General features: G+C 39.5%; 1 protein-coding gene across 1 annotated transcript; it reads left to right on the top strand.

The window, feature by feature from the left end:
- The first annotated feature begins 1,650 nt into the window (after positions 1 to 1,650).
- On the top strand, positions 1,651 to 4,853 carry marcksa (myristoylated alanine-rich protein kinase C substrate a). Its single transcript, XM_026291613.1, has 2 exons — positions 1,651 to 2,034; positions 3,213 to 4,853. The coding sequence occupies exons 1-2, from the start codon at positions 1,960 to 1,962 to the stop codon at positions 3,804 to 3,806; spliced, it is 669 nt and encodes a 222-aa protein (XP_026147398.1). The 5' UTR covers positions 1,651 to 1,959; the 3' UTR covers positions 3,807 to 4,853.
- The last annotated feature ends 7,853 nt before the right edge of the window (positions 4,854 to 12,706 follow it).

The following is a 12,706-nucleotide window of genomic DNA, read 5'->3' as shown; positions in this document are numbered from 1 at the left end:
CTAAACTTGTTTAAGGTTTTGCAAAAAAAAAAAAGTGATATTTTTTGACAAATTTGTTTAGACTATTGAGAATTTGGTTCAGAGAATGGAGTTTAGTTTATTAGCAAAAATGAAAAACTATAACATGCCATCGAAACTGGTGAAAAAGATTTGTTATTTAACATTGAACTGTGTGTGATTGACTGCCCCACCTTTTTTTTTTTTTTTTTTTGCATATGTTGTCACACATGCAAATTATTTATATGAACAACAGTGTGTGACATTACAAATGAACAAAAAGAATACTTGTTGAAAGTGATGTTTATAATGAAAGATAAAAAAAATAATAATAATTCTGCACACACAAGGATGTTGTTGAGGCGCCTTGATATGGGTCCCTGTCCACAAGTGGTTATGTTATGCACAAATGACATTAAAATGAAAATATTGACAATAATCACTTACCCCCATGTTGTTCCAAACACGTAAAAGCTTCTTTCGTCTTTGGAACACAATTTAAGATATTTTGGATGAAAATCGGGATGCTTGGGACTGTCCCATAGACTGCCATGTCACACTGCCCTTTACCCACTGTTCGTCTATATTGTAATTTTTACACTATACACACGCCTCCTGTCCTTGTAGATTATAAGATGATACATATTATTTATGTTTTAGTTGTTTAATATTGAGTTTTTGTATAATTACCATTGTCCATTTACACAATATATCACTAAATAAAAAATAAATAAATAAAGCTGATTTTTAATGTACATTGGGGGGGGGGGGGGGGGGTTAGCCATAATCCTACCGTTAAAACAAGTGTATGCAAATATATTTGTGGTAGCACATTCTTGTGGTAGCACATTCTGACAGGTAGCATGTGTCGTCAGTACACGAGCGCGAGGTTTTGTTTTCCCAGCGCGCGCACACGTCTCTTCTCTGCTTCTGCTCCTGTTTTTATAAAGTCTATGGTCTGCACTGTTCAGCGAGCTGCTGGAGGAGCATCGCTTTCAGTAACAAAATAGATTCTGTCGCTTCTTACTCTATTTTACATGCAAATATGTCCGCAATCACAGCACAGTCATTGTCTTTATCTTTTGTGCATTTGCTTTCATTAGGAGACGTCGTAATTATGAATCGGGATTTTTGTGCAGAATAACAGCGACTTTTCATTGTTTTCATACCCCCCTAACGACTTTTTGGACAAACATTAGCGAGTCTCTTTGACTCACTGATATTTGCTGCACGAGTTCTTGCTTGCTTTAATAGCGTGCACCTCTCTCTCTCTCTCTCTCTCTCTCTCTCGGTTAAAATATATATGATGTTGCTTCTCTAATTTTACATGCAAACATGGCCGAAAACACGACACATGAATTGTCTTTGTCGTTGTCTATGTTAAGTGTATTTGATTTCATCAGACGACTGCTCGATTATAAACCAGAGCTGATTATGTAGTCTTAAAGGGCCACATTCCAGTCACTATTCCAAATTTATTCCGTTGACTGTCAGCTGAAACAATAAATGATATAAATGAAAAAAGTTTAATTGGGAATTTGGCTAAATTAAAATACAAAATGAGAGCACAGCAAGGCAAACCGAGAGACAAGACGCGATGGCGTCATGAATATGCTAATTAGCGTATGACGTCAACTAGCGACATTTAGCGACTTTTCAAACTGGCTTTAGTTACTTTCCATTGAATGAAGTGGGCAACAGCACTGCGTTTCAAACGGGCTTTAGCTACATTTAGTTGAAAGAAGCGGGCTACACCCGGGAAATTTCTCCCATTTTCTGAGCTGTCTAGAGTGTCACGGGCACAATTTTGGGAATTAAAAACTTATTTCCAGTTTTTTCTAGACTTTTCCCTCCGAGGCTGGATTTGCTCGCGCTCGTTGTCCAGGTGTTTCACTCCAAGGAAGAGGCGTGCTGCTCTTTGTTCTGTCCAGGATCTGTTGAGCTCTTTGTTGTGGCAAAAGCATGGGAGCGCAATTCTCAAAGACAGCTGGAAAGGAAGAAACGGCTGCAGTTTCACCCTCCAAAGCTAACGGACAGGTAAACCCCGGTCTTAGTGTTTGTTAGGCGACTGCTGCATCCAACGACCACACACTTTACACGATTTCTGCACCCCAGAGAGAGGCTGTGTCAGTACTGAATTGAACTGTGATCGTAAAATATGTTTAATGTTTCTCGAATGCTTTTATACGTTGATGTTTAGATTAAAAATCCAGTTTCTGGCGTTGATTTTCCGGAGAAGCCTTGTTGTTGAGAAATGTTAAGTTAGCGTTGGATTTTTGTTGAGAAGTAAAGATGATTTATCTAAACAAAACAGGAGATGTGGAGAATAATTTAGTGTTTGGAAATCATCTTACAGGCTAAAGTGGGGGTTGATTGTCGAGTAACAACGGCTCGCCACGCCTTTAGTCGCAGATGCTCTCTTCAGTATCACAATGGGACTTTTCCACTGGGGGGAAACCACAGAAGAGCAGGACAACGGGTGTATTTATCTTTACATAGTTGTGCCGTGATGGCCATTCATACAGTCTGTGTTTGTACAGGTGACGTGTGTGATTAGGTTTGGTTTATTCCAAGCGTTTATGGACAAGCGGCGCCCACCGGTGGCAGTTTAATGCGCGCGCGAATGAGTGATTAACTTACCTGTTTTTATAAAGTCTATGGTGTTTACCCACAGTGGTCTGGTCTTTGTTATGTGACCCTAGAGCACAAAACCAGTCATAAGGGTCATTTTTTGGAAAACTGAGAATAAATATGCTTTCCATTGATGTGTTTGTTAGAGTAGGGCAATATTTGGCCAAGATACAACAGTTTGAAAATCTGGAATCTTGAGGCAGCGAAACAATCTAAATATTGAGAAAATCGCCTTTAAAGTTGTCCAAATGAAGTTCTGTTACTAACCAGTATTTTTATATTTATGGTGGTAGATTTACAAAGTATCTTCATGGAACATGATCTTTATTTAATATCCTAATGATTTTGGCATAAAGGAAACATCAATAATTTTGACCCATACAGTGGGTATAAACTACAAATATACCTGTGTTACTCATGACTGCTTTGTGCTTTTGTGCTCCAGGGACATGTATAGATCAAATGGAAGCAGTCCCCGTTCAGTGCATAAAATTACATTTGTATTTGCAGCCTGCACTGTGTCCTGACTTGGTAGTACTCGTGTAAAGTCAAGCTTAATAGTGATTTTGTCTGTTTTGCTTTAGGAAAATGGCCATGTTAAGGTGAACGGAGATGCATCTCCAGCAGCTGCTGTGGAGAAAGAAGAGGTTCACACTAACGGAGAGAAGGCTGGGACAGCTAAATCTGAAGAGGAGGCTGTGGAGGGCGATCAAGCAAACACAGAAGTGAGTGCAGCCACTGAAGAGGAGGCCACGAAAGCTGAGGATGCCGCAACTCCATCCACAAGCAATGAGACACCGAAGAAGAAGAAGAAGCGCTTCTCTTTTAGGAAGTCGTTCAAGTTGAGTGGCTTCTCTTTTAAGAAAACCAAGAAGGAGACCGGGGATGGGGATGGAGATGGAGATGAAGGTGAGGAGGCCAAAACTGAGGGAGCTGAAGCTATTGAAGGAGGTGTGTCAGAAGAGAAGGAAGCAGAATCCACGCCAGAGGAGAAACCAGTAGAGGAGCCCGAGGCTGCCAGTCCTGCCCCTGAGGAGTCCAAAGAGGAGGAGAAACCCGCAGCGGTGACAGAGCCTGCTCCTTCTAAAGATGAAGCACCTGTAGCAGAGGAATCCACTCCCACTGTTCAAGAAGCAGAATCCAGTCCAGAGGTCCATGCAGAATCTGCCACAGAGTAACGTGCACAGTGCTGACCAAACAACAGATAATCACGGCGTATTTCCCTGTTGTGCAGTGGAGTGGTCCCAGGTTATGAGACGTTCGAGAACTAGATCTTTTTAGTCTTTACTTTTTTTATACATTTTCCCTCTTCCCAAATCTCACACTGCCTTTGTGTCTATTCTTGGAGCTGCGAAAAATGGGGGGCTCCAATAACATAGGAAATTTGGAATTTCTTACTCTTTTTTTTTTTTTTTTTTTTTCGCATTTTTTTTTGCATTTTTATACAAAAACAATATAAACATTTATGAAAATGTATAGACATCCCTGTGGATTAGAGGCAGCTGGTTTGGGGTCAAAGAGGGGTGCAGGGATTAGGAATGAGGGTTTTTACATTTTGGCACATTGATGAGCGTTACATCACAGACCATGTAGTAACACAAAAACAGAAGAACCATTAATTCATCCACTATAGTTAATAACAAGCCAAATTAACTCACAATACCAACAAGTTAAAAACAGTGATTTTATAGGTCTTGGGAACCTTAAACACTCTCTTTTTTTTCTTTTTTTTTTTGCTGTAATAGTCTGTTAATTCAGTAGGGAAACAGTTTACATATGCTTTACGGTGTATTGCTGGTTCTGTGAGCTTAAAGTATAAGTATGTATAGAAGGTTTTTTTTAACTGATTATTGTAAAAAATGATATCTTGATCTCAACAAGCACATGCAGCTCTTCTATCACTACGTCTGTTTTTGTAAGTCAATCTTAAAACATTGGAACAAAAAAACTAAAACCAAGCTGTGACACACATTCCTGATTATACTGTGTTTTTTGATTATAAAGGAGGATGCTTTTTCACTGGTCTTTTGACAAAATTAAAGAACTTGTCAGATGCAATGTTTGTGTAGCATCTTGACTCTTTCTTTTGTAAATATTGGAGAAGCTTTTACCTTTGACTTAGAGATTGAATGTAACTTTGCTTACAAAATTGATATTAAACTTGAAGGTGTCCTAAATTTTATGCGAGCACACTAAAAGCAAAATAAATGTGAATGCGATTTGAATTGGTTTGTCTCAGTTGTCTTACTTTATTTACAGTCTAAGGTTTTAACCCACCCAACAGGTGGCCTTTGGTGTTTGCAAACCCATGAGCTGAGAAAGCCTTTTCACAACCATTGGCTTATTATACTTTGTAGTTCATTGCAACCACTTCCTTTAACCTTTTAAAGGTGAAATCATTCTTTCATAGGGAGTGTACTCCGAATCAAACCCTTTGACCCAACAGTGTTATTCAATACTACAATTAGAGCATAAAGCAGTAAATGAATGTATAGCAGCCCCACCCAAAGTTCTCCAAAGATCAAATTCCCACAAGTATACAGACAAACAGAGAGCAAAACATGCTGCTGGAGAACACACCTTGACCCCATAAAGAGACCAATATGCACAATAAAGACCAAAGTCGAAGTCTAAATAGAGAGAGATCTCCGCTTCTCCAAAAGGCTGCAGAAAAATGAAAGAATGCCGCCTCTAACTAGCTTTACAGGAGTGATTTGCAGAGAGTTACTAGGGGGCAAGTCCTCAAATGTAAAAAGGGGCACTTATATACAGATTTATTTCAATTTAGTAATTTTTATAGTAAGATACAGTATATATACTGTATATACAAACACGCAGTGGTGTCCAACATTATTAGATCACCTGACATATCAGATTTTTCATTTTAACTTTTTGCCTCCAAAATTTTTAGTTTCATAATGTTTATTAAACATGCAGATGCTTGCTATAAGCACAGTACATATCAGAAGAAATGAGTCGGTCTGTTTTTATCCACTATTGTCCACCTTTTGCAGCAATTACAGCAGCATATCTTTCTGACAAATAGCGTCAATATATTGCCTGAGAACTTCAACACTAATGTTATACCATGAAACTCAAGCCAAAGGCTTTCCTGTGAATGCACAATAGATCTGTTCAGTTTATTTTTCAGCTGGCCTCAAATTTGCTCGATGGGGTTGAGGTCCGGATTCGAGAAGCCAGTCCATCATTTTCAATGTTCCAGCAGATTATTTCTGAATAATTATAAAAATAATAAAGTCTTCCCATGCTCTTGAACTTGATCTGCTTACACGGTACGTAGCAGGCTTGTTAGTGGCACTTGGGCTCCATCTGGACAACAATGATAGTTTCATCAACCGGTAGTTCAAGCTGTCATGTCTTACGTTATGAGCTTCTTCTTCAGAAGGAACTGTGTCACCTTAAAAAAAGTACAGTGGTAGCACATCCTACCAGCTCCAAATGTCTATCAGTTGAACTACCACGTTGAAAGGATATAGATAATGCACACAATGCATTTCCAGTTTTAATGATTCCACGTGGCCTCCAACAGGGCTGCTGTGGAGCTCTTCAAACAATGTTCTGCATTTCTCTTTGCTCTGCACTGTTTTTCTTCTTTCATATAATAGCTTGTAACACTTACTGTAAGTATTTAGAAGAATCTAAATCATAATAGTATTTTATACTTATTGGTTTAAATTTTTTAACTTTAAATAACATTTATGTTAGTATTTTAATTTAAGAAAATAATTTAATTCAATCAAGATTAATATTACTTACATTTCACATTCAAATTCATAATTATAAAGCTAGGGTAGCTAAAAAAAGTAGCAAAAATTTTGGATGGGTCTTCTGATATGCTGTATTCAAGTGTGAAAATGTTTTGTGCATGCACAGTATGTAAACTGATATGCAGTATGTAAACAGGAGCAGCCTACTTATTAATGTGATTTCTACTTTAACAATTTCATGTTTGTTGTCTCCCGAAAATTGAATCAGTACAACAGAAAGTACCCCAAACCCAGCCCTACTGGATCAAAATTATAGATTATTCTTTTATGCCAAAAATCATTAGGATATTAAGAAAAGATCATGTTCCATGAAGATGTTTTGTAAATTTCGTAAAGAAATTTACAAAACATACCTAACCAGCATATGCTGTTTTTTTCCAACAGGGTCAGGAAAGCTGAAATGATATTTGATGTGCACCTGCGCCACTTTCAGGACTAGTACCACTCCAGAGTGAAGAAAAATTGGCAGGTAACATCATCACAGAACCCTTTCACCCCGGCCATCATAACTTGTTTGCAATTCTCCACTCAGGCAGACGTACAGTGTGTCTGCCTCCTGAACAGGGCATCCAGGCATAAAAACAGTTCCCTTTCATAAGTCACTTTGATGCTGCGGTCATGTCACCGTATGGGAACACCCCTCGGTGTGACGAATGTCTGAAGCCCTATACCATACCGCCATTCCTATTGGCCAAATAGCGCTTGGCACTGCCCTACGCATGCGTACGCATCGTATACACTATTTCGCTCAGATTTTAATTCCTTCAGGAAAGCGAATCATCTGTGCCCTAAGGAGAAACGCGCCTCCCCTTCCTCAGTGAGCTATTAAATGTGGTTACCCACTTGGTGGATAAACTAACCCCCCCCCCCCCCAATCCCCCCCCCTCCCCGGTGAGCCATTACCCTTCTTCACAGACCTCCACCAAGAGGTTTTGAGGTCCTGGAAGCAGCCTTAATCAGCGCACGTCACGAACGCTGTGGGTTTAGCCATCATTGCTGACATGGCAGACTGCTGTTATACAGCGATGCCGCTGGTGAACTAACTCTCTAGTCGAACGGATCGCGCTGAACTCGGCCGCGGCCTAAAGTATTGTCGAGTCATGTCTTATCTCGGCAAATTTACTTCACTTTATGGCGGTTCTTAACGAGAAAGCCTCTCGTCCTCAGTCCCCACGCTCTAACATTGACTGTATCGCAGCAAAGGCACCTCGAGCGTCATTGGATTGAGCTATCACTTGAGCAATCAGACACTCTGCACAATCCAGCCTTCAGAGTTTGAGGAACGGCACAAGAGGCTGACAAAGACGGCCAGTTTATAACGGCTCACACAGCTGCCGCGTTCTCGCTAGCGGCGTGGCCCGATGTTTATCTTGTTGGATTAAATCCTGCCGTGGATACGCTTCAGGATTATACACAACGAAACGCAGCGACTTGACGCATACGCTTCCCTTCCTGTTCGCCAGGGACTGTGCCCTCCATTAGAGAGCGCTGTTGGACTGCTAATGCACATCCAACCCTCTCACTGCAGTCCCTACGCTCTGACACTGACTGCCTCGCAGCATCATTGGATTGAGCTATCACTTGAGCGCCCCCTCAGACACTCTGCACAATCCAGCATTCAGAGTTGAGGGACGGCACAAGAGGCTGACAAAGACAGCCTGTTTATGACGGCTCACACAGCTGCTGTAATCACGCTAGCGGCGTGGCCCGATGTTCATTTTGTTGGTTTTAATTCTGCCATGGATACGCTTCAGGATTAGACACACAAAACATAGTGACTTGTACACATGCGCTTTCCTTGATAACGGACGCTGTGAGCTTTCCGTGCTCGGAAGTTAATGCATGTGGGAACGCTGGAGGCGGAGGCTTGGAAACCACTACATTTTATGGGCCAAAGGGTAACGCTTACCCGGCATTTTCACTATGGGTGTTACGCCCAATTCGTCACGGATACACCATTCAGTTCAGAAAGGCCCGCCTTTTTGCCGTGGAAATCTCCCATGGTTGTTAACCAATCGTGGTGCTGCGGCAGGAGCATCTATGGGGGCTATAAAGTAGACCCCTCTCAGATTAGTTTTAGAGGGCAAATTGTATAAATATTGTGTACTTTTGGCTCATCGAGTATTTTTGAAACGCATGGACGCAGTTCTGGCCCTGTTGCGGCTCCAAGGCGTTCGTCTATTGAATTGCCTGGACGATTGGCTGGTGTAAAGCACAATCGCAGACTCAAGCACACTCCCATCGGGATCTCATGCTGAATCATCTAAACAGCCTGGGCTTATGCATGAATTTCTAGAAGAGTGTTTTAATTCCCTCTCAGCGGATAACCTTGGACTCTCGCGCAATGACAGCAAGACTATCTCTCCCGCGCGCTCAGTCTCTCGCGTCATGTGTGTGTCACTTCAAAGTGGTTTAGGTCTAATGGCAGCGGCATCCCCTGTAATCCATCTGGGCTTACTTCATATGCACCCTTTTTCAGTCGTGGACGACAAGCCGGAACATTTCACCCCGTTGTCTTCCGCATCGGACGATTTCGGTGACACGGAGGTGTGTTATGTCAATAAGACAATGGATGTCAAGCGAATTCCTTCTAGCTGGAGTTCGGCTGGGTATTTGTGCTTCCCGAGAGACTGTCACGACGATGTTTCTCACCGAGCACTTTTGTCAAGTTTACAGTCTGGATATGAGGATGGCTCCTGGCTCCCGGGTTCTCTCCGCTTGAGCAGATGCTTTCCTTGGATCCCAGCTATCAGGTACGTCAGGCGTGATGGTATAGGGTTCCCATACGGTGACGTCACCGCAGCATCGAAGTGACCTGTGAAAGGGAACATCTTGGTTACGTATAGGGATGCTCCGATCACGATCGGCCGATCGTTAATGCACATCTCGTCAGTAAAGCCAGTTTTCTAATCAGCGGTTAATTCCCTCAGGTGTGTGATTTCACATACAGCAGCTGTTACTACACAGAGCCGTTGTTAACTGAGAAGATGCGCCAATAAACGCTGAAAATTAAACGCTCCTTTAAATTTGTAGATAAAGTTCTAAGCAATATTACTATTTACGATAGGATATTTTCAAAATATATTCATGGAACATGATCTTTATTTAATATCCTAATGATTTTTGGCATAAATCAAAAAGTTATCATTTTGACCCATACAATGTTTTGTTGGCTATTTCTAAAAACCTGTGCAACTTATGACTGGTTTTGTGCTCCAGGGTCACATATATGTAGGCCTATGTATGTATGTATTTATGTATATATGTATGCATATGCATTTACCAAGAGCTCCTGAAAAAAACACTACAAATTTATTTTGTGTTTGTGCACACGTGAATAAAGCTAATTATGATAACAATTTTAATTCAAATGCATTTTGTTTTATTGACCACAATATTGACCCACTTAGGGTCAAAGGCCCACTTAGGAATGCCAGAGCAGGGACCTGAGAATTTTATCATTGGCAAAACATTGGCCCCTTAGCACTGGCGGCCCTCGCTTATCCTACAGGATCACTGAATGGTTATCTCAAGACCTATCTATATTGGGTATAATTCTCTTGACTAAAACTGAGGGAATATCCAAACTTACTTATTTATCTCAAGCTTTGTTTACTTCCCTAAGAGTATAGTTAAATTTTAATAGTTTAAATTTATATGGAAAATATAAAACACATTATTTCCATAAATTCCATATGGTGAAAGAGTATGAACATGGAGGTTTGAGAGCCATTGATTTTGAATTTCTTCTTGGTACATTCAGAATAAAATGGCTGAAAGAGTGTTTAATAAAGTCACACTCGATATGGAAGCATATTCCTATTAAAAATATTGGTGGCGTGATCTCGTCTCTTGTAAAATTCCTCTGAAGGTATTTAATTTTCATAAACAAGTACTGCTTATTTACTGTAGTACTTATTTACTTATGTACTGATATTTACCCACAACTTTTCCCCTAACAACTCCACTCTTTGGAACAATAGGGCTATAAATATTAACAGGAAATCTCTGTTTAAAAAAGATTGGTGTAGCCAAGGTATTATTTTATTCATGATTTATTAGATGATAATGACTTTTTCTTATCTTATAATGAATTCATTAATAAACACAGAATTAGAATTACAATAAAAGGTTATAATAAGGTATGCAATGCTATAGCCACTGGATTGTTAAGAATAACCCAAAGCAGTTTTTCTCATCTTTTATCTAGACCTGTAGATTCTCTTCCTTCTTTGAAACATATTATCACTGGTGATTATCAGTGTTATTTTCTGGGAGATGTTGAAACCTCAGTAAAGGACAAAGCTTTTACCTGTTGTATTTTGCAAGTTGCTCCAAACGTCAAGGAGACTCATTACAAAATTATGTTTAGGATTTACCTAGTGAGTGATTTATACAAAAATGATTTAATTTCCACGTGGATCCTTGTGGCTTCTGTTCTTAATTTCCTGAAACACTTGAACACCTTTTCTTTTATGGTGAAGCTTCTTATAAATTTTGGTTAGATATGCATAGCTGGTTGTCAGTAAAAATGGACACAATTCCTCCTATAACCCAACAAGATGTCCTCTTTATTAAGTGTGATTTAAATTCATCCTTATCTGATGTTGTGAATTTTGTTTTGTTGGAAAAAATGTAAACCCTTCTTCAATATATTTTTATGTGAGTTTGCTAAGATATTTCAGGGCTTCAAATACTTCAAAAACATAATAGAAATTTTGAAAAGTTAAGATTTTTTTGTCAAAATATTTATTACTTTAGTATTTTTTGTTCTTTATAATGTCTACATCGACTACAACTTTGTTTTCATCCTTGTGATTATTTATTTTTAATGTTTTTATTTATTTATTATTATTTAATGTAAGCTCTGTGTTTGTCTCCTTGGATATATCTTACATTGTTGGTTGTTTCCTGTATTGTTATGTACATTAAGCAATAGAAAAATAACAAAGAAATAAACACATATAAAACCTCCAGGAAGCCTTAGTGGTGTTTTATTGAAAATAATAAAGTTTGAAGTCACCGTTATGGAGATAAGTGCTTACTTTAGTTGGGTGCTTAACCTTTGACTTTTTAACTTAAGTTTTTCTCTGGCTGCTGTATATAAATACAGAAATGCGTCATATAAGTCATATAAATCTAGTGCAAAGATTGCACACTTGCAGTCTTGGCCACGTGAGAGCATGTGCACGCGACAGGAAGTAAGTGTGCAAGATTGTCCCAGGTCTAAAAACAGCAAAGCACATTGCCCTTAACATGCACTAAATCCACACTATCTTGAATACTGCTCCGGAGTGCTATTCGAGGCTTAGTGTATCCCATCACCCATCACGAGAGGTCACAGAAACCTTTCTAATGTAAGTTAAATATTAATATAATTATATTACATATAATTTGGTAGTTTTTACTTTTATTGGTGCAAAGATAAGTAGTTGTGATAGTTATTTAGTATAACATTAGTATAACACTATCCCCTGGTTTCGGAGACAAGGCTTAAGCCTAGTCCTAGACTAAAATCTAAATCTGAGCTGTTTCAACTGAAAGATAGGCATTTATATAAAAATTACTTATACTGTATCTCCCAATTTAACTATGGCCTAATTCTGGTTTAGGCTAAGCCCTGCCTATGAAACCGGGCCTATAAGTGTATCTCATCTGGTAATGAAATGCATCCGAAAAACTGAAAAATGCTGCCTTCGAAAGATGGTAGGAAGGCATCAAGGCACGTCCAAATTCAATGTTGGCTTCCGTTCCTGTCTTCTGAGATGCCTTCATCTTGCCGATTTTTGAAGGCAGCATAGATGTATCCTTCACTGCCTTTGATATCCCACAATCCTGTGCCTTCAATTCTGTGACAGTTAAGCCAAGAAATAAAAATGGCACCTGAATGTTGCGGTCGGTGGTCAGTTTGTGTGTAAATGTATGTTTTTGATCAACATTTTCCACTTTTTATGTCATTCCTAGAGAGAATGTAATATTGCAGTAATTAAATATTCACTTAGTTACCACCAAAGCTCTCTATATTTTGCTGTAGATCATTAAACCATTACATAGGCCTCAGAAGCCTGTCCGAAATCAGTTTCATGAGGTGCCTTCATGCAAAAACGCTGCCTGCAAAGTCATTGCCTAAGTTTTCGGATGCACTCTTCATCCTCACTTGAACACTTGGGCCAAATACAGGAAAAACAACATATAAGATGTCAAGTGGTCAAATGCAAAGACTGCAAGTGTGGGTACTTGGACAAGGCAATTGTGAATTTACACACTCCGGAACAGAAGGTGGCGGCAAT

The sequence above is a fragment of the Carassius auratus genome, chromosome 20 (genome assembly GCF_003368295.1).
Source record: "Carassius auratus strain Wakin chromosome 20, ASM336829v1, whole genome shotgun sequence".
NCBI classification, from domain to species: Eukaryota; Metazoa; Chordata; class Actinopteri; order Cypriniformes; family Cyprinidae; genus Carassius; species Carassius auratus.
The sequence above is the reverse complement of the archived record's forward strand: the minus strand, read 5'-3'. Positions and strand labels throughout refer to the sequence as shown.